Source organism: Oreochromis niloticus, unplaced genomic scaffold (genome assembly GCF_001858045.2).
Source record: "Oreochromis niloticus isolate F11D_XX unplaced genomic scaffold, O_niloticus_UMD_NMBU tig00001722_pilon, whole genome shotgun sequence".
NCBI classification, from domain to species: Eukaryota; Metazoa; Chordata; class Actinopteri; order Cichliformes; family Cichlidae; genus Oreochromis; species Oreochromis niloticus.
Genome location: NW_020327459.1, coordinates 82,098 through 109,976, shown reverse-complemented (window position 1 = coordinate 109,976; position 27,879 = coordinate 82,098). Strand labels below are relative to the sequence as shown.

The window sequence follows — 27,879 nt, the reverse complement described above, 5'->3', positions numbered from 1 at the left end:
TGTTTCCTTTCCCTCTTGCGAAATTGAATATAATATTGTTCATAATATACAGCAACTGGCATGGATTTAAATATTAACATTTAACCACAAGGAAACATTTAAAATTTTCTTTAATAAAACCATTTACAAATAGTGTCCAGCATTTCTGTCACTTTTCCAACATACACAATATTCAGAAAAAACAACTAAAACAACTAAATGTTTGACACTATGGAAGTTGCTTGTCACATGAATGTGTTAAGTAGTGTGCCAACGGCAGCTGAACCTAACAGGGTAACTCAGTAACTGTAACTTGATGACCTTGCTGATTTAAGAACATCCAAATCCTGGAGCATTTTGAATTCCAAAGTCCATGTTGGCCTTAAAGATGCTGTATGAGTCACAGATGGGTAGCTTCAGAGTATTTGCACAGGTGTTTGCAACTGGAAAAGGCGAATCACTTAAAAACTGGATGCATGGTGGTGGTGTCATTCCTGCCGGTGGAACTGCCGTCAGCCCTGTGGCAAACATCATCAAATCTTCCAGACACACTGCTGTTGCCTTCTCTGAAAGAAGAAAGTAAACACTGTAGTACATTACAGAAAATTTATTTCCTTACCTTTCCTTTCATAAAACTATAAACAAATAAAAACGGCCATTCAAACCTTCACAATCAAGGAGATAATCTGCCCAAAAGCCAAGTGTTAGGACCTCCTTATGCCGCTTGTTGCTTCCTGCTGGGCTGAGATCTGGTCTGAACATGCTCTCCAGTTCTGAAGCAGTCAGGGCCTTGGCAGAGAAGCATAGGAGTGGGGCCAGCACACTGGAATGTTGTTGCAGTGCACTTAAAAAATTCAGACTTTCCAGTCCATCTTTAAATCTGCAAAGGATAGACAAATAACTAATAATTGGTTTATAGCTATAACTATTGCAGTCTTCTAAATTGTGTTTAAATGTCTTTACCTACTAGATCTTTCATTATAAATTTGGACAGATTTCAAATGCATAGAATCACTCATACACAAAAACAATTCATAGTGCTCAGAAATTAACTGTGACAGCAAAAAAAGAAGAGCTCATTGGGATTTCAGCATTTAAAAAAAAAAATAGTGCTTTCACACTGGAATAAACAAGTGTGTCAAACAAGGGATCACCTCTTTTTATAAATAACTGAAAAATTAATCATTTTGCATGACTATGATTATTATGGGTCATTGTGAACAATAAATGTATACTAAATTAGAGTTCTAGTGTCAAAAGGTTAATAGCGTGCGACAGTGGCTCAGGAATTAACTTGTTGTTCATCAGATCACACGGATGCTACTGAATCAGTTTTTTCATATACATCTGAAGGTCTGAAAATGTCAGTGGCTGCTGTGATGAGCAACTGGCCATCCTGAACTTAAAAGGAGTAATGAGTTTACCGTTGAATGACACTTTGGTTTCTTTCAAGGATGTACCATCTGAGGTACTCCTCCACAAATGCTTGTTTCTCACAAGGCTTGACGTTTCTGAGGCATCCAGCAGTTTGGAAGATTGTGCTGTTTTGCAAAATAAGATTATGCAAAGACTCCTCTGATTCAGCTTTCAGGACCTATAAAAAAAAAAAAAAAGGTTTACTGTAAGAAAAACAAATATAATTTTCACTACTTTTACGATTCATTCAAACATTGGATTAAAAAAATAATCAATTTGTTATTTCACTTGTGTTGTTGGGAGGTGGAAATCTGTCCTTTCAGATTACAGAATCTACCTTGAACCTACTTTCAAGATATGATCCAACCCGGATAACTTTTATCCTGATTAAATCTTTTAAACTGGCCCCAAGTGTCTTCTAAGTAAACCCATTCCCTGAGCCTAGGTAATTTTCTACCTGATGTAGAACTTTTGTGATCTCCTCATCTTGCACATCTTCGACAGTGGCGCTGAAACTCTGATTCCCTGTGATGTGGTTGACCAGGTTCTTGGAGAGGAAATGTGGTGCTGGTCCCCCATGCACAATGGATACAGCGATCATCTTTCCTGCTAAAAAGTACTCATCTTGTCTGGCAGCTGTTATACAGGGCACATAATTATCATGGTTAATTGCTATTAAATATGCTAATGAAAAAAATAAGCCAATTTTTATTAAAATTTCCATTGTAATAATTACGGAGAAAACAACCACCTCTTGAATTATATACAAGATAACGGCTCTCTGGAGGTCCATCAAAGATGGGGCGATTTCTCAGACTGCCCATAAGAAGTGTGAGGAATTCACGCCTCGGGCCACCTGTATCCAAACCTTCTTCAAAGCTGCCAGCATCATCATTAAACTTGATGAACATGTCGTAGTTGTCAGAGTATGTGCTGCATCGAAATCCTCTAACAGCTCCATCCCATACAGCTGACCTTGATATATTGAACCTGCTTCTTGTGGTCAAGTTCCAGTGCCAAATTTGCAATAATTTCATGTGCCTGCAAATTCGTGTCTCTAAAAAAAAGGGAAACTTTTTTTTTAAAGGTGTATATACTTCTCTCATGATTGCATGATGTCTTGTACAGAACAAGATGGCGGTTAATTGGATTCAAATGTTCAAATTACTAACACAGGTTCTTCTGGGGGCTCAGCTTTGGCTTCGTTAGGAGTAGGATCTTCATCATCAATCACAATCGGTTCAAACAGCTGTGTGTAGTTTCTGCAGAGTGAAAACATGTACACAAAGAGTAGATGCAAAAAGACAAATGCATAAACATGCAGTTCCAGTTTTATATAACGATTCCACTATTTTTTTTTCTGAAGAATCTAATGTAAAATAGTCAAACTACATACATTTACAATAATTGTGTGTATATATTTTGTGCAACCCTCTGGAATAATTACTCAAGATACAACGCACCTGTAACAGGAGCTCTCGACAGTGAGGCATTCAGTAGTGCCTGTATCGTTTTCTTCTTCCAAATCTATGACCTGGAAATACAGAAATGAGGATGAATGAAAATTCATATTTGACCAATTGATAATTATTTTAATATAGGGAGCCTAAGTCTCCTCCCCTTCTGGTCTGCTCATGGGTCCCTGAACAAAAGAAAAATGAATGGAAGTGAATGGAGCTATAAAAGTTATTTTCTGGTCTGCTTTGCCTTACTCTCTGAATCACACATATGTTGTACTTCAATTTAAATAATAAATAATTGTGTTTCGACTATGTCTGTAATGTAATTTGAGATTTGTTAGCTTGTAAAAATTCATCATTAAAATGACTACAAGTCAGATGTCGCAAATATGACGTCGCCTCAGAAGCTTTTCTCCCCCAGCGTAGCTGCTAATTATCACATGGCCAGATTTATAGTGGTTTTCTCCACATCATCCTGGAAGAAGGATTCGAAGCTCGCTAAACAAAACTAAGCTTTTCCTCTTCTCTGTGTCTGGTTCGATGATGTCAATTTTGTGAGACGAACATTTACATTTCGCCACGTCTTTTCAAACAAAACCTAAAATAACCTTTGCCACCTGTCGCTTAAGCACTTTTTGGCATCAAAATGTGTTTATATACTTCACGGACATGATATTTTAAATCCATGGCACACATCAAACGGGATCAGAAAATAATTTTTATTGGCTCATAGACTCCTATTTTTTTTAGCAGTAGGGGGCCCATGGTCCGGAAGTAGATGGATGTACCTTAGGTTCCCTATCCCAATAGATTATCTAAAGGTACAATAAGTAAGAATGAAATAAGAAGAACATCCTGTGGTCAAATTTGTGTACTGCAGTCTATCTTTATAAACAAACGAGTGACTCTCCCTCCTCCCGTTCCATGAGTTTCATGGCTACGGATCAGCGCCAGAAGATTCTAGATGACAAAGACGAGTCATACACAGTTAGTTTCAATGTAACCTTCCTTCCAACATGATTGAGACATTAGACTGCTTTGTGATTATTTCATGTACCGGTATGACTTATTGTACCTTTAAGGGGTGGATGTTATAATCTATTGATAGTATGAAAATTGAGGATGTGAAATGCATTGTATAATAACAATGAATGTAATAAGCAAACAGTGAATCGTTATCTAATTGCAAAGTAAAGGCGGTGGAGATTGTCTGCTGCACTGTTTTACTAATAAAATAGTTTTTTACCTGTTGTACTTCATTAGCAAGCACAAGATCCCCAGCACCCTTCCTTAGAGAACAAAGAAAAGCATTTTTGTTGTGTACTGTGAAAATATTAATTGACACTTTGAAAATATTTAAGCATCTTGATTAACAAACAAGCAATACAAGTATTATGTAGTCCATGTTCCAAAAACCATATACAGAATGAATGACAAAAGTGTATATCTCATTAATACAAATTGTAGGCAAAAAACAGTAAAAGATTACATGTTCTTAAAATATCACTTACTCATATTCTGCCGCTTTCTGTAAAGGACTGCTTTCATGTTGAAGTTCCCATGGCTGAAACAAACAAACAAACACACGCACGCACGCGAGCACGCACACACACACACACACACACACACAAAATGTATTTCACATATAACTATTAACTGTTTTACTGAACTGAGGCAAATGGTGGTGGCTAAACAACAAGAAAACTCTATAAAAAATTTTAAATTGTACTTACCAGTGTATCAGCAAGATCAAACTCAGAGGGCCTTTTAATAACAATCTCTGGGTCAGAGTCAGACAAGTCTGAGTTTTCTCCAACTACAAAACATGAAAACAAATCAAGCTAAGCTAACTAAATTCATACTAATGTATGAAACTTTATTTGATCATCAATAATAGATTAATACGAAAGGCATAAAGTTAGCATTGAAAACTCATGACTCAGTAGATCCAAAAATGGCTGAATTTCATGTTTCCAGGAAGAAACATAACATATACAAGCTAATTTAGGGAGCAATGGTGGCAGAGGAGTTAAAAGCCCGCCCTGTAATCAAAAGGTTGAAGGTTTGAGCCCTGCTCAGTCTGTCACAGTCGTTGTGTCCTTGGGCAAGACACTTCACCCTCCATGCCAGGTGGTGGTAGTGGGAGGGATAGGTGGCATCTGTGTACAGCAGCCTTGCTTCAGTCAGTGAGTCCCAGGAAAGTTGTGTCCACATTGTAGCTAATCACCAGCAGTGGGTGAATGACTGGTTTTGTTGTGAAGTGTCTTGGGGGGGTTGTAGAACCCTAGAAGGTGCTATATCAAATACAGGCCATTCACCATTTTAATGTAGGTATGCTATTGACTTGGGTGCTTTATGCGTAATGTTATCATTTCACAATTTCAAAATTAGCAGTTGTTGAAACTAAGGGAATGTGTGTCAAAATCCAAACAAACATTAGCAGCTTACCATCTTCAAAGTCACTCTTCAAGCAGATGAAAACAGTGATTCTTTGATAAGGCTTGCCAACTTCAGCCTTATAAGCCTCAAGTGTAAATGGTCTTTGTGTTCCAGGGACAGTAATGACCTCAGTGCCATCCGGATACAGAAGAAGGAAAGGTCCATCTTTTAGATCTTTGTTAAAGTCCTTCATTTTTTTAACAGCTTGATTGAGCAGACTTGTGGCAGTAGCGTCAGGGTCTGTTGTTAGGAAAATAGTTTTTCCACGGTATGGCTTCAAACCACCCTTTTTAATGGTCATCAAGCCGACATTTATCTGTAAGGAAAAAGACATGAACAATGGGCCAAGTAGATACTAATATGACTCTAAGCAGATCTATTCAAACTTGAATATTTATTAACTGCAAAAGAGGGATCTTCCTGACAACCTAAATGTACAATTACTCGTAAACAATTGTTCTTATTCTGGATAGCTTTACTACACTGAACATTTTTTACACAACTCCCCTAAGGAATAACAAAAGAATGTCATTAGAAAATTAACCTCAACTTGTTTTCTAGCCAAACTACCTGAACCTTTCTTTTTTCCTTTTTCTTTAAGCCCTTCCTCCCTTCAGAAAACTTTTGCCTCTCTTCATTTTTCTTTTTTCTGTATTCTATGAAGGTGCTGAAGGTTGGAGTCGGGCAGTTTGAGGTAGTCTGTGATGCTAAAGGGAAACAAAGGAAAAATGTACTACAATGTCACACATTAAAGACATTCATTCATGTGACATTCCATTGTCCACACAACACGCAATTAAGGACAACACTGAATAATCTCACTAGAAAATTTCTACCAAGGAATGACAATGTAACTGATACTATTGACCAATACAATTCTACACCAGTAAGTTTTAATGTATAGACACATGATAGTGTTAGTTCCTAAAGTTAACCAAACATAATAAATGAACTAATTTATTATCGTTTCAGTTGTGGAAATGCTCAGAGGACTGTTCCACGAAGCAAGCTAATCCCAAAAGCCAGGCTCACTCTGAAAATCCAGGCTTGATTGCCCCAAATTCGGTTCCAGGAACGAGGCTAACCTGCAGTCTTTCTGCTCATTCATTATGCAATATGCTTGTGGATAAGTCTGGTCCGTGGCACCCTAGCTGCGAGGTTTGTTAACACTAGAACTGCCCTCAAACCTTCACTACTAGAAAGGTCTTGAGCAGTCATTTTGACAGCTGCGTGCATTTTCAAATGAGCCTCGATTTTCTGAGCTCGCTTAGTGGAACAGCCCTCTGGTCTGCTATGGTCTGGAAACAGCTAACGCTAGGCTAATAAATCAATAAATAACAAACATTTTATTATGCTTATTAACTTACTCAATGGGAGTGAAGTGTCTCCGATGCAAGATGCATGATAAAGCCTCTCGCCACAGCCGCTGCAAAAGTTCGGTGACTCCTCAACCAGCTTTTTCCCACAGCTAGGACAAAACATTCCGCCGTTCTTCTTCAAACGAAATGCGCTACAGGCAGAGTAACTTCCGTTTCCAAAGACGAACAGCGTGGACATCCAATCAGTGATGTCTCCTGTTGCCGACTGGTACCTACCCTTTCCGGTTTTCTTAATGTAATTGTGCTTCTCAATTTGTTTTTGTGATTCTTCTTTTGTTTTTGTGCTTCTTAATTTGATTTTGTGATTCTCAGTTTTGTTTTTGTGCTTCTCAGTTTTGTTTTTGTGCTTCTTAATTTGATTTTGTGATTATCAGTTTTGTTTTTGTGCTTCTCAATTTTGTTTTTGTGCTTCTTAATTTGATTTTGTGCTTCTCAGTTTTGTTTTTGTGCTTCTCAATTTTGTTTTTGTGCTTCTTAATTTGATTTTGTGATTCTCAGTATTGTTTTTGTGCTTCTCAATTTTGTTTTTGTGCTTCTTAATTTGATGTTGTGATTCTCAGTATTGTTTTTGTGCTTCTCAATTTTGTTTTTGTGCTTCTCAATTTGATTTTGTGATTCTCAGTTTTGTTTTTGTGCCTCTCAATTTTGTTTTTGTTTCTCAATTTGTTTTTGTGATTTGCACTTCAGGGCCACCGTAACTTCCTCATACTTTCACCTAGAACAACCATTCAAACTTTAAAATGTTCACAAATTTTTTCTGCTATTCTTGTATGATTCAGCTTTTTCATATCTGTTACCATTTTCATCTTATCCCTCTTTAAGTTTTGAGTTTCATTTTTGTGATTTTTCAGAAAATACATGCGTTGTTATGGTTGCTATGCACTTGTCTTGCAGTCTTCTCTTCATGTCCGAACAACTTCTTGCTACTTGCTCAATCTTCACTCCACTTCCACAATTTATACATCAAAACGTAGGTATTTTTGCTGGCTTTCAGAAAATGTTACTATCATTGTTGTGGGATTTATAGAATTTTGGCAAATCTCCTCAGACCAACACAAAGTCTGAAAACTCTCCATAGAAAGTCAATGGAGAGTTTGTTCAAAATCACCGCTGGATTTCTGTAATGAGAGGCATATTCGAATCGTCATATCTCCTTAACGAAGCGAAGTTAAGACATGAGGCTTGTGCCAATATATCTTCAGACACTCCTGACGCTCACAATTCAAGAATTTTTTTCTCACCTATTACCATTTGGCCATGAATTGGGTTTGTTTGAGGGTAGGAAATTCGTCCTTCGCTCAGATTTCTTCAGATTTCAAACTCTGGAAATGAGGCACTTTTTTCTCTCGTCATATCTTTTTGATGGATTTCCACAGAGACCTGAAAATTTCCATGATTGTTCACCAAAGCCTGCTGTCTCTTACGGTGAAAGAATGATATCAATACTCCAAATAGATTTAGAGTTAGAAAGCGTTGTTTGAGGGCAAGCCAAGGCAGTTTTCGCTTGCCTCTACTCAGTTATGGTGCATTAGAAGTCAAATATCTTTAATAATTCATATTTTAATGATACATTGTCAACACTTTAAGATTCCCCCATCTCTTCTGAACAAAACGGTGTAAGAATGACCGTTCTAGCCCCTATAGTTAGGAAATTATGGTCATTTGTTTGAGGGGAGTCGTCATTATGAGAAATAGACTGCAAAAATCCTGTGTCTCTCTGTGCTGCATGCACCTGTTTTGGCGGGAAAAAGTGCACAGGCTCTCTGATTGGTGGATTCAAATTCAGCAGCTCCCAGGCTGCTTGACTGAGCTAGAAACTTACTTCTCTCTCCCTGTGTGTGTGTGTGTGTGTGTGTGTGTGTGTGTGTGTGTGTGTGTGTGTGTGACAGAGAGAGAGAAAGAGAGGGCGAGACAGAGTTTTTATGGGAGCATCTTATTGTATGATTTAAATTCAATATATTTAGACTGGTTGACTGAATTTGATCCTGTGTGTGTCTCTCTGTGCATGTGTGTTTCCATATGTTTCCATATTTCTGATTGTGTGACTGTTACACTTTTTTTGCTCAGTTTTTTTTTCATTTAACAAGTACATTTGAAGGACCCTTAGCATGTTCAGCATTTTTTCAGCTGTCCATTTTGCTTTTCCAGTTTTTCTGTTTAAGTTATTACTATTGTGCTGAATCATACTATTTCTGCTATTTTATAAGATTTGTGCTAAATATAGTATTTCTACCCAGTATAGTGTTTCTGATTAATTATAGTTTTTCTACCAAATCATATTACAGTATTTTTGCTTTTTATACCATTTTTATAGGATTTTTATATTGCTTAATATAGTATTTCTGCTTTTTATAGGATTTGTGCTTAATATAGTATTTCTGCTTTTTATAGGATTTGTGCTTAATACAGTATTTCTGCTAAATGTAGTATTTATGCTTAATCACACTATTACTATATATTTCTGCCAGCTTCCCAGCCAGCCAATCATATCTGAGGTCTGCAGTTTCTTCTCTCGTCATATCTCAGCGACGGATGTACAAAGAGCAATGAAAATCGCAGTCAAAGTACACCAAAGTCCGCTGATTCACCCAGTACAAGAATTATGCTCCTAGTCCACCTAGTTTTGGAGTTACACGACGTTTTGTAACTCCAAAAAACGGCGCTCTTTGCCTCTCACCGCGATCTAATTCTGACTGCTCATCACCCCGTTTCCCAAGAGCTCACTGTCTTTCCCAGTGGCGCAGCTGGTAAGGAAATTATAGCCATTTGTTTGAGAGGAGTCCTCACTATGAAAAATAGACTGCACAAATCCTGTCTCTGTGCTGCGTGTGTAAAAACAGGTGCACCTGTTTTGGCGGGAAAAAGTACATAGCCTTTCTGATTGGTGGATTCAAATTAAGCAGCTCCAGGCTTTTTGACCCACCTAGAAACATACAGGAAACACTGTATGTACAGCCCCTGTTTGTTCACTTGCTTCTGCTGCTGCTGCGTGTGTGTGTGTGTGTGTGTGTGTGTGTGTGTGTGTGTGTGTCTGTATGACAGAGAGAGAGAGATAGAGAGCCTTTTTATGGGTGTATCTTATTGTGTGATTTAAAATCAATATATTTACACTGGTTGATTGAATTGGATCCTGTGTGTGTCTCTGTGCATGTTTGTTTCCATATATGGGGGCGATCGTGGCTCAAAAGTTGGGAGTTCGCCTTGTAATCGGAAGGTTACCGGTTCGAGGCCCGGCTCGGACAGTCTCGGTCGTTGTGTCTTTGGACAAGACACTTCACTCGTTGTCTACTGGTGGTGGTCAGAGGGCCCGGTGGCGCCAGTGTCCAGCAGCCTCGCCTCTGTCAGTGCGCCCCAGGGTGGCTGTGGCTACAACGTAGCTTGCCATCACCAGTGTGTGAATGGGTGAATGACTGGATATGTAAAGAGCTTTGGGGTCCTTAGGGACCATAAAAGCGCTGTATAAATACAGGCCATTTACCATGTCCATATTTGTAATTGTGCAAGTTATTACTATTATGCTAATTTACAGTATTTCTGCTACTTTTCGGTGTTTGTGCTAAATACAGTATTTCTGCTAAATCTTAGTATTATTGCTTAATCATATTATTTGAGCAAAATCATAGTATTTGAGCATATTCTTTCTATTTGTGCCATAGCATAATATATTTGCTGAATTACAGCATTTCTGCTATGTTGTAGTATTTGTCCTAAATCACAGTATTTGTGCAATGTTTAGGTATTTTTGTTTAAATAAAGTATCTATGTAATCTTGTACCATGTTTGCTAAAATCCTGTATTTCTGAAAAGTTATCTTGTTTCTGCTAAGTTACAATATTTATTCTAATTTCTGCTGCTAAGTTCTGCTATGTTATTGTATTTCTGCCAAGTATTATGTTTTCTTTACGTTATTGCAGTTCTGCTAAGTAATTACATTTTTGCTAAGTTCTTATGCTTCTGCAAAGTTATTACAATTTTTTGCAAAGGTTTTACAACTTCTGCAACTTTTCAGCTTTTTCAGCTAGTTTCAGCTGACAGCTTCAGCTTTACAGCATCCACACTGCATTTTCGCAGGAAATGCAAATTTTTCTAGTTATTATTATTCTCCATCTTCCGCCTAAATTTCGGCACGTATCACGCCCCGCAGTTTTGAGAAAGCTTCATATATGTTACCTCATTTTGTGCGGCTGGATCTAGAATGGTGTGCTATGACTTTTGGTGTTTATGACTATTATAGTTTTTTAAATATTAATATTTTAGTGAAAATTTTCCCGCGCTCCTCTGCCGAACAGTTTTGACATTAGGGTTACATATGTTAGATCATTTTGTGCGGCTGGAGCTGGACTATTATGTCATGACTTTTGGTGTTTATGACTTTTATAGTTTTTTAAATATTAATATTTTAGTGCAAATTTAGGCCAATTCATCTTTTGGCGCCAAATAAACAGACTTCAATTGTGGTGTGTTGGCGCCATCTTTTGGTCCCATTGAAACAAATTTCAAACTTCATTTGTGGTGTGTTGGCTCTCTCTAGTGGTATGCCGGGAGTGGTACAGCCTGTCTACCCTTATTTGGATACCGTAATGACGACAATATCAATGGCGCGCACAGCCTCGCTGCTTTCAGGAACCATTGGAGGTTTTAAGGTTGCGCGAACCATTGAATAGTTACGGTAAACACAATGGCTTCTATGCTTGGTGGAAAACTCCATATCCCACAATTCATAGCACACCTCTGCCGAGTTAAACAATGGCGGCCACCACTTCGTTTTATATGTCTTTTATTAGTGTTTCTAGGTCACAAAATAAACTTTTAAGATATTTTCAGGCGAGAATGTAGGTGTGTAAACTTCAAATATCTGCTAGTTTTATCAAGACATCCCATATTAGCGACAATGCTCTGACGACCTCGGTCCTGCCTGACAGCTAGCCGGCTACCTAGCTAGCTGCCGCACTTGGCTGCAAATGGACAGCGAGGGGACTCTCTCTCTCCTTTCACCTCCCCGGTCTCTCGCAAATGCTCGCACAGAATCGGAGTTACAGCTGGATGTGGAAAAAATAACTGAGTTGTTTGGTGGTGCTATAATGCGGAGCTACAACAGTGGGCAGCTATCCACCGGTGTATGACAGAAAGGACATGCCGCGACCGCCGATCGACCGGTGTTTGCTAACGCGGAGGTCAATCGTGGATCAGGGAAAGCGAAGGCAGGAGCGTGAGGTGAACTGAATTTCAGGTAAGAAGTTATGACCTGCACTCTATTTGGGTCAGATATAAACCGAGTTTAGGTGTAGTTTATTTAGCAGCAGTTCTCTTATGTGTTGCTGATAGCCGGCTAGCTAGCTAGCGCCGCTAGCATAGTTAGCTCGCGCCGCTAGCGACCCTTCGTGAAAAAGCACCCAGGCTTGGCTTATATTGAGGCGGGTGAAACTCGTGTCAGCACCCGGTCGCTCGCCGACAGTATGTGTTTTAGCTAGACTTATTTTTCGTTTATATGGGCCGATGATGCTGGAAACCAAAGGCAGGAGCGTGAGGTGAACTGAATTTCAGGTAAGAAGTTATGAACTGCACTCTATTTGGGTCAGATATAAACCGAGTTTAGGTGTAATTTATTTTCGTTGACCTTTTACAATCGTAATGCCACAGGAGTTTATATACAGCTGTGTGCGCACTAAGTTACTGACGTTGGACTTTATTTTATTCATTAGGGTTAGTTCATAGAGTTGCCGTGCCGTACAAACGGAATCGTCCCACATTCAGAGAAAACATTATGATTTATTCTGTCGTTACGAAGCCTCTCCTGTCATTCTCTCGCGTGTTGAAACGTCAATCATGAAACTGATCAATGATCGGCTGTTCGCTCTTATTTATCGCGCTAAACAACAGCAGCACGTTTAAGCTTGATCAGCTGTTGTTAGAATTCTTTTGATTTTAATTTCTAGTATCAGCTGATGTTTGCTGGAGCATGAAGATGAAATCAGGAGATGTCCTTACTGAATCATCAGAGCTGAACTGGTGATGGAGAAGCAGGTTTACACTTTAGGTGACATGAATGAGTTGAAGGGAAGTTATGAGTTGTTTCTGAGAGACAAAGACCAAGCTCCTTTTTTGTGTAGCTGACAGCTGGTAACTGTGCAGGGGCGGATCTAGCAAAGCTTTTAGGGGGGGGGGGAGCTAGGGCATTAACAGAGAAAGGTGGACACAAAGATATACTTTTCTTTCTTACTCTCATATAAAATATTTAGCTTTTATTAAATAGTTATCTGAATCTCACAACCAAAGTTTGTATAATAATACACAAGATTGGCTGTAGACCATTGTTCATAATTCAGAACACTGTGTAAAAATAACAAAAAACAAAAAGTGAATGCATGTGTGAAAAGTGGTCTATAATGTAATGCTTCAAAGTGTGTTCATGCAAACATTGTCGGGTCTGCCGTGGTACAATGGGACTTCTGCTCATGAACCTGTGTGCACAGCGTCTGCAAATCGGCGCTGTACAAAGTAACTTCATCTTTACACAAAACTGTAAGCTGTCATCTGTGAAGCGTGAGCGGTGTTTGTTTTTACCATAGTTCATGGTGGAGAATGGCTGCTCTTCTGAATTTTGCTCTCTGTAGCCGTATGAATGGCAAACTACAGTGATTAGCAGCGGCATAGGCACACATAAAATTTCTTCTGAAATTTTCGCTTTCTAGTATATCTTTAATATTTCATATTTTTATTTTAAATGGTCAACATTTCAAGATTCCCCCATGTCTTCTGAACAAAACGGTCTAAGAATGACCGTTTTAGCCCCTACGGTTAGCAATTTATGGCTGTTTGTTTGAGGGGAATCCTCAGTATGAGAAATAAACTGCAAAAATCCTGTCTCTCTCTGTGCTGCGTGTGTAAAAGCCTGCACTTGGTGCACCACTTTTGGCGGGAAAAAGCACACAGCCTCTCTGATTGGTGGATTCAAATTGAGAAGCTCACAGCTGTTTTACTGACCTAGAAACATGCTGTTAACAGCCCCTGTTAATTATCATACTATTTCTGCTATTTTATAGGATTTGAGGTAAATATAATATTTCTGTGTAATTATAGTATTTCTACCAAATCATAGTATTACTGCTAAAACTAAAAGTATTTCCGCCAAATCTTGATAGTTCTGCTATGTTATTGTACTTGTAATTAATTATAGTATTTGTGCCCTAGCATAGTATTTCTGCCAAATCTTAGTATTATTGCTAAATCATAGTTTTTGAGCAAAATCATATTATTTTAGCATATTCATTCTATTTGTGCCATAGAATAGTATATTTGCTGAATCACAGCATTTCTGCTATGTTGTAGTATTTGTCCTAAATCACAGTTTTTCTGCAGTGTTTAGGTATTTTTGTTTAAATAAAGTATCTCTGTAATCTTGTGCCATGTTTGCTAAATTTCTGTATTTCTGAGAAGTTATCATGTTTCTGCTAAGTTACAATATTTCTGCTAAGTTCTGCTATGCTATTGTATTTCTGCCAAGTATTATGTTTTCTTTACATTATTGCAGTTCTGCTAAGTTTTTACATTTTTGCTAAATTCTTATGCTTCTCCAAATATATTACAATTTTTTGCTACTTTTCAGCTTTTTCAGCTATTTTAAGCAGACAGCTTCAGCGTTACAGCATCCACACTGCATTTTCGCAGGAAATGCAAATTTTTCTAGTTATTATTGTGTGGATGCCCTAAAAGGGCTTCCACACTATTGAGTTCCTGTTTCTCTTTATTGTGTGGATGCCCTAAAAGGGCTTTTTCGGCACTTAACTACTCCCACAGTTTTTATCCGATTTTCGCCATTCAAACTTTAAAAAATTCTGCTATTTCTGCTAATGCCGGCTATGACTTTTGGTGCTCATAACTTCTATACTTTTTGAGATATTGAATTTTTTTTGCAATATTTTTTGCCCATTTCTGCCATATCATCAGTGGCGTCACTGATTTTCCTTGCCGTGTTGACCTGTGTTTTAGCTCAGTGAGATGAGCATCCGTTCTCAGACTGGGAGGCCCGGGTTCAAATCCCGCTTATGGCAACATTTCTTTCAGTTAACAGTTAAACTTTTTCAACTCAATTTCAGCTTTTTCACCCCTTTTCAGCAAAATTTTCAGTTTTTTCACCACTTTTCAGCACAAATCCCAGCTTTTTCAGCTATTTTCAGCAAAAACATCTTTTCAGCAGAATTCTGAAAAGAGTTCTGCAGAACTCTTTTCAGCAGAAATTCTGCTGATTGAACTCTTTTCAGCAGAATTTTCACCTCTTTTCAGCCCAAATTCTGCTTATTCACCTCTTCTGCAAAATTTTCAGCCTTTTCACCTGTTATTACCACAAATCTCAGCTGTTTTCAGAAAAAACCTCTTTTGAGCAGAAATTCTGCTGATTCATCTCTTTTCAGCGCAACTTTCTGCTTCTTTACCTCTTTTCTGCAGAAATTCTGCTGATTCACCTCTTTTCTGCAAAATTTTCATCCTTTTCGCCTCTTATCAGCACAATTCTCAGCAGCTTCTGCTAATTTCAGCAGAATGGTCAGTCTGTCCACCTCTTCTTTGTGAGAATGAGTTTGGCTCAGTGAGCTGAGTAGCTGCCTTGAGACCAGGAGGGCCAGGTTCGAATCCTGCTTAGGGTGAAATTTTTTTTTTCACCACCATACAACTTTTTGCAACTTTTCATCTTTTTCAGCTTTTCAGCAGACAGCTTCAGCGTTAAGGCATCCACACAGCATTTTCGCAGGAAATGCAAATTTTTCTAGTTCTTTATTCCACCTTATTCCAGTTGCTTCTCTACACTTTTTGGCACTTAACTACTCCCACAGTTTTTGTGCTATTTTCACCATTCAAACTTTAAAAAATTCTGCTGTTTCTGCTGATGCCGGCTATGACTTTTGGTGCTCATAACTTCTATACTTTTTGAGATATTGAATTTTTTTTGCAATATTTTTTGCCCATTTCTGCCATATTATCAGTGGCCTCACGGGAAGACCTGTGTTTTAGCTCAGTGAGATGAGCAGCCGTTCTCAGACTGGGAGGCCCGTGTTCAAATCCCGCTTATGGCAACAATTCTTTCAGTTAACAGTTAAACTTTTTTAACTCTTTTCAACACAAATTTCAGCTTTTTCACCCCTTTTCAGCAAAATTTTCAGTTTTTTCACCACTTTTCAGCACAAATCCCAGCTTTTTCAGCTATTTTCAGCAAAAACATCTTTTCAGCAGAATTCTGAAAAGAGTTATCTAATAGCACCAAACTAATAGAGCTATCACATAACTGAGAAACTTGTGTGGCTTATTATAAATGGATGAAACCACATATTACCTTAATGAAGACATTAATCTTTAAGAAGGTGTAGTAAAAAAGAGAAGAATTTTTGTTTATGTTCAAGAAGTGTACTGAATCTTTTGGACTACACAGATTGATGTAGTATTGACTGTGATGCTGATCTGAGTTGTCTCATTCTGTATTTTTGTGCTTTGTCTTTTGTTACACAGAGTGAAAGAGATCTTTGGTTTTGCCTTTGCTGGTAAGTAAACAGTGACTGTAACTGAAGCAGTATGAACCTGGCATTGTGTAGCACATTTGACGACTTACATACAGTAGTTTGACTTTGTGATATGTTTCCATTTACTGATTGGCAAAAACACAGGATTTGTGACCTGTAGCAGCAAAGCCCCCACACAGGGCCTCTGACTGTCCCTGAAAATGTCCCTGAAGTTTAATACCCCATTTATGTATGATTTAAATTTTTTATGGCTTATTGAATCCAAACAGTTAAATGTCAGATGTCTTTATCCAGGTGTTCATTTTCTCCTTATGTTTGTGGATTTAAGTAGCAGACAAAACAATGAAAGTGTTTTAGGAGAGTCCGTATAAGTGGTTGCTCAAACACTTAAGAGCTGCACAGGTATTGATATATATTGTCTCTCAAATTCTGCTGATGTAGTACATTAAAGTCAGAACACTGTAGAAGTATTTTGCCTGACTCAGTATAAGTTATAGCTTTAACAATAATAAAAACGAAGAGAACCAGAGGTGTGAGTGGACATTGTTAGGTAAATTACAGCCAGTGTGTCTAATTAGTTTATTACTTATTTAGTGAATATAATGTGTTTTAAAATTAAATAGAAATGTTGCCAAAAAGGGACATTGCAAAATACATAAATATTCCTAGCAACGGGTACAATGAAAGGACTTTTTAGTGTAATATTTTAGGACATTTAATTTTAATCACAAAGCATTCTGCACCTCTGTTATTGTAATATGTCAATATTTACATGTATTTTAGGATTTGCATATTCATATCAGACTAACCAAAACATGATGAGGTTTTCTGTTGCTTCTGATTTCAAGAATTACTTTGTATTTAATGTTTTTAACCTGAAAGGACATTAAAAGTTATGGTTTTTCACACTTTATTAGCACTGACCTGTCGTAGAAAATGTTGGAGCCACAAGGCTTCTGTGTAGGAAATATTTGGTGTATCCTGCACTTGTGCCAACAAATATTGGTGCCTATTCTTTGCATTTCTGTAGTAATAATGCTTTTATTACACTTGCTATAGCCATGTGAGACCCTGCAGTTCAATTATATCCTCTTTAGACAACAGTAAACTTAAAAAAGCTTAAAGTAATTGAGGATTTTACTAGTTAATTTGTGTCACAGTAAATTGGATTGTGTGTGAAGAGGCTCAAAAGTCTGAATCATCAAACAGTGATCTGATGAATTGTTTCCTTTCTCTAGACTGCTGATCTGATCGTGTCAAGTCTGGTAAGTAAAGGTTTTTCTGAGGTGCAGTGCTGGGAAATGTTTCTCATTGTAGGAGATTCAGTGTAGTGCTGTGAGTCAGCTGTGCTGACTCACAGGTGATTATCAAAAGTCATCAAATCCTAGAAAAGTCTGTGTAAACATTTCCAGACCTACAGAGGTCGGTAGGTTATTGTAGCAGCGCATATTTTTTCACATTAGAGCAGCTCATGAACAGCAGTTTAGGTACAATTAAGTCTTCAAGTAGGGCCTTGTGGATTTCAAAAGCTTCTTTCTCTTCAATAATTAAGTGACTGTCTGAAATCTGCTCTTTGAATTAGTCTTTTAATTAAAGATTTTGTTGATGACTGGAAAAAATCTAAAGCACAGATACAGCACTCATTTCTGTATTTTATGATTAAATGATCTACAAAGAAATTATGATCATACATTTTTAATTAGGGCTGTGCGATATGACCAAAATCTCATATCCCGATATTAAGACATCTATCGTCCGATAACGATATAAATCACAAAAATGTAACATTTTCTGTAAATTCTGTGAATGTCGGGCAGCTCGACTTGCGTGAAGTGTTTCCAGCTGGGCGTCACGTACCTGGAGTCGAGTGTTTTAACTGATGCATGAAACGATACATTTTTAGACATAGGTTGTAACGGCCGCCGTTTTCTTTGTGAGTATTTATTACACAGCGTGCTGCGGGGAAAAGCCTGTTCTAACGTTTGAGTCTAAGGTTTATTTTTTAGCACCTGACGGCTCTTTTTTGCTTCTCATCCGTAAATACTCTGCATCTTTCACGTGATTCAGTCTCAACAGGATCTTGAGCTTTATTATGAAAGGTTTATGTGGAAAATAAACAAGTGGACACGAGGTGGTTTTACCGTCATTGTTGCTAACGACAACGCATAAAAACAAGCGCTTGTCTGTCTGTAGTGTGGTTATATTAAATATAAGCGAAAGAGAGAACTTTACTTTTATATCGTCATCCGATATATATCGTTATATCGAACAGCCCTATTTTTAATTAGGCCTTTAAATCGCCATTATAAGTACGTCATAGATTTAGTAGAGTGCTTATGGCTGTGTATTAAACATGCCCCACATGTGACTGAAATATGTAGAAACTGCTTTGTAGGAACCATCCATCTCCAAATTTCTCATTTTGCCAAAAGTCATACTGAGTAAAGTATTGTTTACTTTTATGTTAACGGATCTCAAATCCCTGTTTCTGTGTGCCCTGATATTATGATGTACTGTTGTCCCAGGTAAGTACACACAGAAACAGGGATTTGAGAACTTTGGGGATTAAGGAACATGTGATGTGGCATAAATTTTAAGTAGGTGGCCTGAAACTGTCTGCTCTAACCTCAGTGTGTTGGTTTTGTTGGACCATATAATATTTACAGTAAGTTATTGTAGCAGCACATCTTGGTGTAAGTTTATAGACTCTGTTTTTATTGTGTTAATAGAATTTGAATTCAAGCCACCTCAAATGTTAAAGCCTACAAACATTCCATACAAGCTATCATTTGTGATTGTTGCCTACTTTTAAATTGTGACATCACCATTTGATAAAGTGTGCAGTGCTAGGTGTTGCAAATCATTGGTTACGATATCTACTCTCTTAAGTAATTGACAGGGGATTTCTTTAAATCACCCTGCCGTTCTTCAGCTGAGACGTCTGAGTTAGAAAACACTAACACACTGCAGTTCTTTTCTTTTACTCGCGAGGACGGTCACAGAACGCTCGCACAGGAGACACTCATGGACTCGCGCTTTGTCACCGTCTGCGTTCTTTATTTATACAAGATTGATCTGTGTGTGTGTGTGTGTGTGTGTGTACAAAGGTAACAACGTCATTCAGAGCAGCGGGTTTTTCCCCTTCTCTACATTTGCATGTTCTTGTAAAAGAGCTGAGCTTCCTCTTCTCTACATCTAAATGTTCAGAACAACAGGAAGCGGTTAGTATCTGCATAAGTTCATCACACAAGTTACTATGTGAAAAGTCATATAGACATGTGCTTAATGATGAATTAAGGAATACATTTCATAGAGCTGATCACATATATGTTCAACAATCTTCTAACAGTAATCGAACCTAAATTTTGGAGCATTACATGACTAAGAAACTTGTGTGGCTTATTGCAAATGGATAAAACTACATATTACCTTTATGAAGATGATAATCTTTATTAGGGTGCGGGAAAAGAAAACAGAGGGGAGTTGTTGTTTGTATTCCACACTGTAAAAAAGAAAATGTTGAGAAAACTTAAAATTTCAAGGCAACATGATGCAAGAGATTTTTGAGTTTTCTCAACTTTTGCCAACTGTTGTTGACTCGACTAAGATTTACAAGTTCTGCCAACTTGGATCTTCTTGTTCACCTAATTAGGATAATCCTGGAAGTCTAACGAAGAAATTCTGGTTTCAATGCCATGTATTTCTGCCTTCACCAAACACAGATATTCTTGTTGAGTAATCATACAATTCTTACTCCAGTGAGTTGAAAATTTACCTATATAAACAAAGGAAAATGTATGTTGTTATTATACTTGAAAAAACACTTAATAAATAGATATAGAATAAAACAAAGCACAATTCAATGTTATCTAAAAGCTTATTTATTTTGTTCAACAGTCTTTTCAGTACATTTCAGAATGTCATGGGTAGTAGGGTGAATTTCTGTTAAAAAAAAACAAAAAGAAAGAAAGAAAAGAAATAACAAACAAAAACGTGTTGCCAGTTTCTTTTGGGTGCTTTGAGCACCCCAGCAGAGACCTTAAAATTCCAGAGTCCAAAACCAAAAAAGAAAAGTGTCCAGCAACTTAATAATTCATGCACACACACCCTGACCGTCTTGTAAAAGCTGAACATTACTATTGCACATTAAATAGGGTAGTGCTACAAACGATTGCCTATGCACCCAGACATTGACATTTTACACAGGCTTACTATGATGAACTATGGAAGTTAAAAGTTCTTAGAAATGTTACCATCAATGAAGAGGAAACTAACACTATAACAAATCTTTTAAAATACTACAAGACAAATTTTCACCATATATTCTCAACAATACAGATTCATCTGACTAAAATTTACATTTCGAATAATGATTTATCCACTTCACCTTCATATTGTCCGACCAGGCCAAAATAAGATGGCCTGAATTGCTTCAAAGGTAAAACTCATCTGCTTTGGATAATCAATGTTGAGGGCATACAGAAGGCCAAAGAGGTGTGCCAGGGCAGTAGAGAGATCTGGAATGTTATGTAGCACGATGTCCCCTTCCAACACAACTGCATGTTCTCGTACAGACGTATCAGCATCGTCATCTTGTAGGATGGTGAGGATGGCAACTGATGCACCGTTCAACACTGGTTCCAAAATGTCAGTGTCCTGAAGAAAAGTAAAATATGAATTATTGAAAGCTAAGAAAAACTAAAGACAAAACAAATTTCTAAAGATTTTAACTTTAACCTCTATACCATGCTGGTCGTTTGACCCATGGAGGTTTTAAGAAGAAAAAGCTTATTTTCTTTTAATTAATGCCACCTTGTGAGTTTTGTACAAAAATATTTTCTGCTATGGAACAACCACTAACAATGCCCAGCTGCTGCTCAGCAGAAAAAAAGGAGTGAGAGTTATGACAACTGCAATCCCCACTATAAAATTATCTGGACTGCACTGAGAAAGTGTACATTTCCATTTTGGATAAACTCATCCTTTAAAAACATCTCATAGCAATTAGTTTTACTTGCATTACTTTTTTGTACTTACTAAGCACTTCAGGAAAACCTCTGTTGCATCTTCTCTTGAGGAAAATGGGCAGGCCTCTCAGTGCCCGTTGGACACAGTGTTGGATGTCTAAAGAGTATTCAGTGGAAAACAAGAATTTCAATTAGTGAAGTAACATGGTGTACTATACACAATGCAAAATCAGAACTCTCATAGTAATGAAAGTAAAGCACAGGTCAGACCCAGCAACACGCAAAACGTACAACCCCCCCCGCCCCAAAAAAACAACACCACCACCATGTTAACAATTTTACTTTCGTTTTACAAATTAAATAAAATACTGCCAAATAAGAACAAAGCAATGACTCATGACATTCATTTTTACTGACATGTTCACTGATGTGTTTTATTTGAAGCCAACATCTTTTTCAGTTTCTGTTAAGAGAAAAGTATACTCTCTTCTGAAAATGTCAGATAAAGGAGCACTTCACTCACCTGTTCATCAAGTTTATCCAGGAGGACTTCCATCTCCTCACCAAGAACTCCCTTCTTAGACCAGTACAGTTTCAGCAGGCCAGGCACAACTTTGTCAAGGGATGCATTGAAGGTCCCCAGGAGGTCTTTGCTTGTGATCCGATGAAATTTTCAGATATCTAAACAATACATTCACCAAAATATTGTCATTTATTCAACACAGAAAATTCCTGGGTAGCTGTCTTGGACAGTCTGCACCATGTTATATGCCTGACTGTGTCATCAACAGCAAAACCTACCTACTTCAAAAATCTCTCATGAATACGTCTTTTGCACAGGAATAGAAACACCTCCCACAAAACCCAGTATCAATATGAAAATACATATTATGTTCTAAGTTGCACCAAAATCTGTGACCAATCAGATTCTGTGACCTGCCTTAGTATTCTTTCCCTAACAATCTCAGACTATAGAAGTCCTATTTCTAGCACAAAAAGAAAAAAAAATACATGCTAAGTCAAAATTATGAGATTGCCTTTCTGTTTCACAATTTTGATTTAGCATGGGGACTCTTGTACTGGCAGAAATGTTCAGGGTAAGGATTTCAATATAACACTGGCAAGGGCCTTGACTGGAGTGGTAACACAAGATAATAAAGTTGGCCAATGCATTACCCCAGCAAATACCGTACTGCTTCAATATAAGTATAAATCATGCCCAATTTGAATAATAATTAAATTATAAATAAATTAGGACAGTCTTACCTCCTCAGAGGAAAACAGCGCAGGTCATCTCTCCTGGACCTCAGATACCATAGGCTGACACTCCACGACCTCTCTCCGCCTGAGAGAAAATGTTTGCAATAATGAAACATTTCAATATAATGTAGAAAAAAAAAAACGAGAAAAAAAAAGTTACGGATCGGACTCCCCGATCCTTACTGCGCATGTGCAAAGTCGGACCGTACAGATCGCGTCTACCCGTGGAATTGTACATAAAATCAATACTCCACCAACAAAAAGGCTCTCAAAACAATACAATACTTTCCACAGCTTTGAAGGATGGGTCAGGTGTATCCTTCGTGGCCCACCCTATGCCAGAATTCATAGCACGGCCCAGCCGATTCTAGTTTCAAACAATGGCGGCAGCCACTTAGTTTTAATATTACTCTTATTACTCTTTCTGGGTCACAAAGTAAACTTTTAAGGTATTTTCAGGCGAGAATGTAGCTGTGTAAATTTCAAATATCTGCTCAGTTTATTAAGACAACACATTTTTGCAAAAATGCTTCTACGTTTTCGGAGACGTCTGTTACCACCAGCTTCGATAGCTAGCTGGGGATTCAAGGCTCGCTAGAGCAGCGAACTCCTGGCATATCATTTTCAACCCCCTGCGCGGTCCTTCGCTAGCTTAAACATGATATATAAGTCCCTTAGATGACGTAAATATGTTATTGTTTGGCTTTTTTTCAGTGCTTTACTCGTTCCACCCTCCTGGGTCCTCAGGAGGATGCAGCCTAGCGCTTGTAGAAAATCCTAATAACAGATGTCGTTAGCTTACCTGCTAGGGCAAATGGCCGGCAGCTCCCGCACCTGTCCAAAAAATGGTCAAATAATACACTCCAACTTCAGACCAGGTAAAATCCGTAATGGTCGAAAAATTGTAATTTTCATCCAACTTTGGCCACGTTTGTTCAAAGTTTCTTAGCAGGTTTTCAGTTCAGAACACATCGACAAACCACTATCACACAGTCTGCTCAGACTCGTTTGGTCTAGTTCAAACTTATTCAGACCACGACGTGTGCCAGTCACCTACGGGGTTTCCCACCGGTTCCCAACTCGACTCAAAAAATCTACTCAAAAGTTGATAGTCTTTGTTATGCTCGCTAGAAAATCTTAGTTAGGACAACAATGGAAGAAATTTGTTGGGCAGACAAGCTATTTTAGGTTGTAAATGGAAAGTTTTATTTCTAAGTCAGTTTAATTTGAAAACTTTACTCAAATCAACAATTACTAGTTATCGTTTTTACAGTGCAGAGTTGTTGTTTGTATTCCAGCTGTGGTAAACAAAGAAGTTTCCGGAATCTTTTTGACTACAGAGAGTGATGCAGTATTGACTCTAATGCCGATTGGAGTTGTCTGATCCTGTATTTTTGTTCTTTGTCTTTTGTTACACAGAGTGAACAGATCTCTGGTTTTGCCTTTGCTGGTGAGTAGACAGTAATGGTAATGTTTAGTAATTTACTTACAGTAGTTTGGCTATTTGTGTCCTCTTGCCATTCACTCATGGGCAAAAACAAATAGTCAGGATTTAGAATCTGTAGCAGCAAAGCCCCCACACAGGACCACTGACTGCCCCTGAAAATGTCAATGAAGTTTAATAGCCTATTTTTCTCTGATTTTAATTTTTGATGGCTTATCAAGTCCAAACATAGTTAAATGTCGGAGATATCTTTATGCAGTTGTTCGATTTCTCCTTATGTTTGTGGATTTAAGTATCAAGCAAAACTATGAAAGTGCTTTAGGTGAGTATAGGTGGTACCTTAAACACTTAAGAGCACCACAGCTATCGATTTTTATTGTCTCTTTCATTCCACTTGTGAATTAGCATGAAGTCGAAACACTAGAAGTATTTTGCCTGAGTGACTGTAAGTGATAGCTTAAACACTTAAGCAATAATAAAATGTAAGAGAAGTACAGTTAGAGTAGGTATATTAAAGACAATGTTTTAAAATTAAATATAAATGTTGCCAAAAAGGGAGATACTGCAAAACACATAAATATTGCTAGCAACAAGTACAATGGAATGACTTTTTAGTGTAATATTTTTAAGAAATTTTCATTAAAAAAAAATGGTGTGCCACTGTTGTTGTGGTGGTTTTCTGTTGCTTCTGATTTAAATAATTAATTTGTATTCAACATTTTTAATCTGAAATGGGATTAAAAGTTGTCGTTCTTCACATGTTATTAGAACTGACTTGTGATAGAAAATGTTGGAGCCACAAAGCTTCTGTGTACGAAATATTTGGTATATCCTGCATTTGTGCCAACAAATATTGGTGCCTATTCTTTGCAATTCTGTAGTACGAATGTTTTTATTAAACATGTTAAAGCCATCTGAGACTCTACAATTAAATTGTGCCCTCTTTAGACTACAGTGAGTTCATAAAGGCTTGAAGAAATTGAGGATTTTACAAGTTATTTAATGTCACAGTAAATTGGATTGTGTGTGAAGAGGCTCAACAGTCTGAATCATTAAACAGTGATCTGATGTTTTGTTTCCTTTGTCTAGACTGCTGATCTGATCGTCTCAAGTCTGGTAAGTAAAGGTTTTGTCTGAGGTACAGTGCTAGGAAGTCTTTCTTCCTTGCAGATTTATTTTGTTTATGCTTTTTTGTCACATGTTTCAAATCTTCTAACAAGGATGACCTGGATAAATACAAATACAAGCAGTTTTAAAGTGATGATTTCATGTATGAAGCAGAGAAAACCAAACCAGAGCTATCTGTTCTCTAATACCCAGCTGTGAAAGCCCTGATAGCAACAACTACCATCAAGCATTTATAGTAACTAGTAATGACTGATTTACATCACTGGGGGATTTTGGTCCACTTTAATTTCTGAGTTGCCTTAATTAAGGTCAAAAATAGTGTTTTGAAATCATTTCAAGGATCTCAACTTCATTAAAGTCGAGATTCTGATTAGTCAGTTGGACTTGCTTGTGTGCTTCAGATCAATTTCCTGCTGCAAATCCCAAGTGTGATTAAACTCAGGACCTGATGAGTTGATGTAGGTCCTGAAGTAGTAAAGGAACTCTGGACAATCACAGTAACGGCACCATGTTTTTACTTTAATTCTGGTGTTTTTCTAAAATATTTCTCTCACTTTAGAAGATTCAGTTTAGTACAGTGAGTCCACACAGCTCTTGCTGATCATCAAGATGTTTTTAGGCAAATGTGAGAAAGGTTTTGTGTTCTTTTTGGCCAGTCAATAGATAATTTTGAGTGTAATGGCTATAAAGTGTTTAAAGCAGGAGGCCTGAAACTGTCTGCTGTAACCTCAGTGTGCGGGTTTATTAGGACCATATAATATTTACAGTAAGTTACTGTAGCAGCACGTCTTGGTTTGACTTTATAGACTTAGTTTAGTGTTTTAATAGAACGCAAAAATGTCCTTATAACAGGTTCCACCACCATTTGTTAAACATTGTCATTCTGTTCAGTCCAATAATTTACTGTAGAACTCTTTAGTATTTAAAGCCCTACATTTACTGTATTTTTGAAATTATAAGGCATAATGTCAATAAACAAATCTGTTTTTAAGGCAGATTAAGCCAAACAAAACAGTCAGATAAGTCAAACTTTATTCAAGTCATTCACAACAACTCTCAACACTGTTCAGTTGTAACACATAAATTACAGAACAATACACTCACTTTTTTAGTTCATTCCTCATGCACAAATCCATCAAACTCTTCATGGGTTGATCAGTTTGAAATCTGCTTCATAAGCATGTCTCTTAACACGTGCCAGGTCCTTGTACACACACCATAATGTTATGTTGAAGCACCGTACGAATTACTCTGCGAGGGTCCTGACTATGGTAGCCATAATGCTCTGACAATACATCAAGCAGCGCAGCTTTGTAGCTTACCGAAGTCTTACTAAAATATTTGACAGAATTTTGAGCGCTGTGTACCATAGTCTGAAGAATATGGTCAATCCAAGCATATTGGAAATATGAATAATTCCAGTCCTTTTGTGTCTTACAGGTGACCTGCTGCAGAAGATCCTCTCTCTCTATCATTATAAGCAATTCTGTCTATCCTATCACTCTCCCGACTCTATCTAATTTGACAGCCATTCTATCTTGTATCCCTCTATCTCTACTGCTCTATCTAATTTGACAGCCATTCTATCTTGTATCCCTCTATCCCAAGCGCTCTATCTAATTTCAGAATCCAAGTTTTCAGAATCCAAGTTTTCAGAAATCCAAGTACCAGTAGTTGATCTATCTGTTTTTCAGAATTCTGAGAGATCTCTGCTCTCACTGCTCCTTCTTTCCTGTCATTAAACTCTCACATTCAGTCATTTTGCTGGAAATTACAATTAGAAAGTTGAATATACAGTAGTAGAATTGCAGTACAGTAGATCTTATAGTAGAAACTACTTATACAGCCCTACATTTGTAGTTTTAACTTGGCATTACACTTTGGAATAAACACTGATAGTTTGGCTTACTGGTGCAATTACTTTGATACATTATATAAAATATACACCTTTTATAAGGTTTATTTGTAAAAGGATAATCTGACTATTCTGTAATATATTCAGAGTTCTATATTCACATAAATATTAAATTTGATTCAAATACATTTTTCAAGTCTGTTTCATTGGCTATAACATTTGACTACAAGTTTATACTATTATTATTTAAGGACAAACCCTTTTTTGTCACTCAGTGTAAGTGTTCAGTTACAGTTGTCATCTAGAGGCTGCCCTGAGAACCCAGACTTCCTGTTTCCTGACTGCTGCAGAACATCCAGCTGAAGAATCCCCATCGCCTGTCATCTGATCACCACACCATCACAGCTCCTTATATTTGCTTTAAATTTTAAATATCTTAAAGATTTACACAAAGTCTACTTAAAAGCTAAGAGTTTTATTATAGCCTGTTGATTGATTGTTGAGATTTATTCTGCATATTGCTTTACAGAAGTATAGACCTATTTGTTATCCAGTCTGGTTAAAAAAAATATAAGAAGTAATAATATACAGTTTTTGAAAAAGTTACAATAAAACAGACCAAAGTGTTTTCTGTTTTTTTAAATAACTTTTATATTGAGTTTGTATTTAATTCAGCCTTTTACATCAATTCTGATAAATCTCTGATTTAATAGTTATTAAAGTCATTAGTTTTTCAGTGTTTACAGGTTGACTTTTGTTTACATTTGTGTATAAATACATATAAGGTCCAGTTTGTACTTCAACAAAATGCCAAGAAAAAGTCAAAGGTCACAGTCCCAGAAGCTTAGATGGCAAAAGCAGAAAGAAGCTCCAGGACCGTCTCATGTACAGGTTACAAACAGTGAAAGTCATCAACAGGTAAATGTTTCTCAGAGCAGTGAGCAGGTAAAGTGTGCATGTGTGCCAGATGCTAAAGTACAGCAGGTAATCCAGACTGAACCCCAGGTAACTCTGCAAACGCAGCATGATAGAGAAGCTCCAGG

The 27,879-nt window shown here is 37.4% G+C and overlaps 1 protein-coding gene and 2 long non-coding RNA genes across 7 annotated transcripts; 1 reads left to right on the top strand and 2 right to left on the bottom strand.

The window, feature by feature from the left end:
* Positions 1-92: 92 nt before the first annotated feature.
* LOC109200515 (G2/M phase-specific E3 ubiquitin-protein ligase) lies at positions 93-6,811 on the bottom strand. Of its 4 annotated transcripts, none has more exons than XM_019356105.2 (8): positions 6,662-6,811; positions 5,304-5,610; positions 4,589-4,671; positions 4,367-4,419; positions 4,102-4,144; positions 1,404-1,573; positions 645-859; positions 93-545 (listed from the first exon to the last, which is right to left on the bottom strand). In XM_019356105.2, the coding sequence occupies exons 2-8, from the start codon at positions 5,593-5,595 to the stop codon at positions 310-312; spliced, it is 1,092 nt and encodes a 363-aa protein (XP_019211650.1). In that variant the 5' UTR covers positions 5,596-5,610; positions 6,662-6,811; the 3' UTR covers positions 93-309. The 4 variants fall into 4 exon arrangements, with proteins under 4 accessions (XP_019211650.1, XP_019211649.1, XP_025760242.1 ...); XM_019356104.2 differs by lacking the exon at positions 6,662-6,811 and adding an exon at positions 5,865-6,102; XM_025904457.1 differs by lacking the exon at positions 6,662-6,811 and having other exon boundaries at positions 5,304-5,846.
* A 9,339-nt stretch (positions 6,812-16,150) lies between these two features.
* On the top strand, positions 16,151-26,641 carry LOC109200514 (uncharacterized). Of its 2 annotated transcripts, none has more exons than XR_003217602.1 (3): positions 16,151-16,203; positions 24,943-24,969; positions 26,422-26,641. It is a non-coding gene; the product is annotated as an uncharacterized LOC109200514 (long non-coding RNA). The 2 variants fall into 2 exon arrangements; XR_002060677.2 differs by lacking the exon at positions 16,151-16,203 and adding an exon at positions 23,828-23,859.
* On the bottom strand, positions 20,322-23,683 carry LOC109200513 (uncharacterized). The gene is made up of 5 exons (XR_002060676.2): positions 23,212-23,683; positions 22,416-22,494; positions 21,673-21,830; positions 21,220-21,306; positions 20,322-20,838 (listed from the first exon to the last, which is right to left on the bottom strand). It is a non-coding gene; the product is annotated as an uncharacterized LOC109200513 (long non-coding RNA).
* Positions 26,642-27,879: the final 1,238 nt, after the last annotated feature.

Coding starts and splice junctions, on each gene's coding strand:
- LOC109200515 (XM_025904457.1), bottom strand. CDS start 5,628: ATGTCTTTTTCCTTACAGATAAATGTCGGCTTGATGACCATTAAAAAG. Junction 1,574..4,101: donor TTGCTAATGAAGTACAACAG/GTAAAAAACTAT, acceptor TTTTTTTTATAG/GTCCTGAAAGCTGAATCAGA. Junction 546..644: donor TTATCTCCTTGATTGTGAAG/GTTTGAATGGCC, acceptor TTCTTCTTTCAG/AGAAGGCAACAGCAGTGTGT.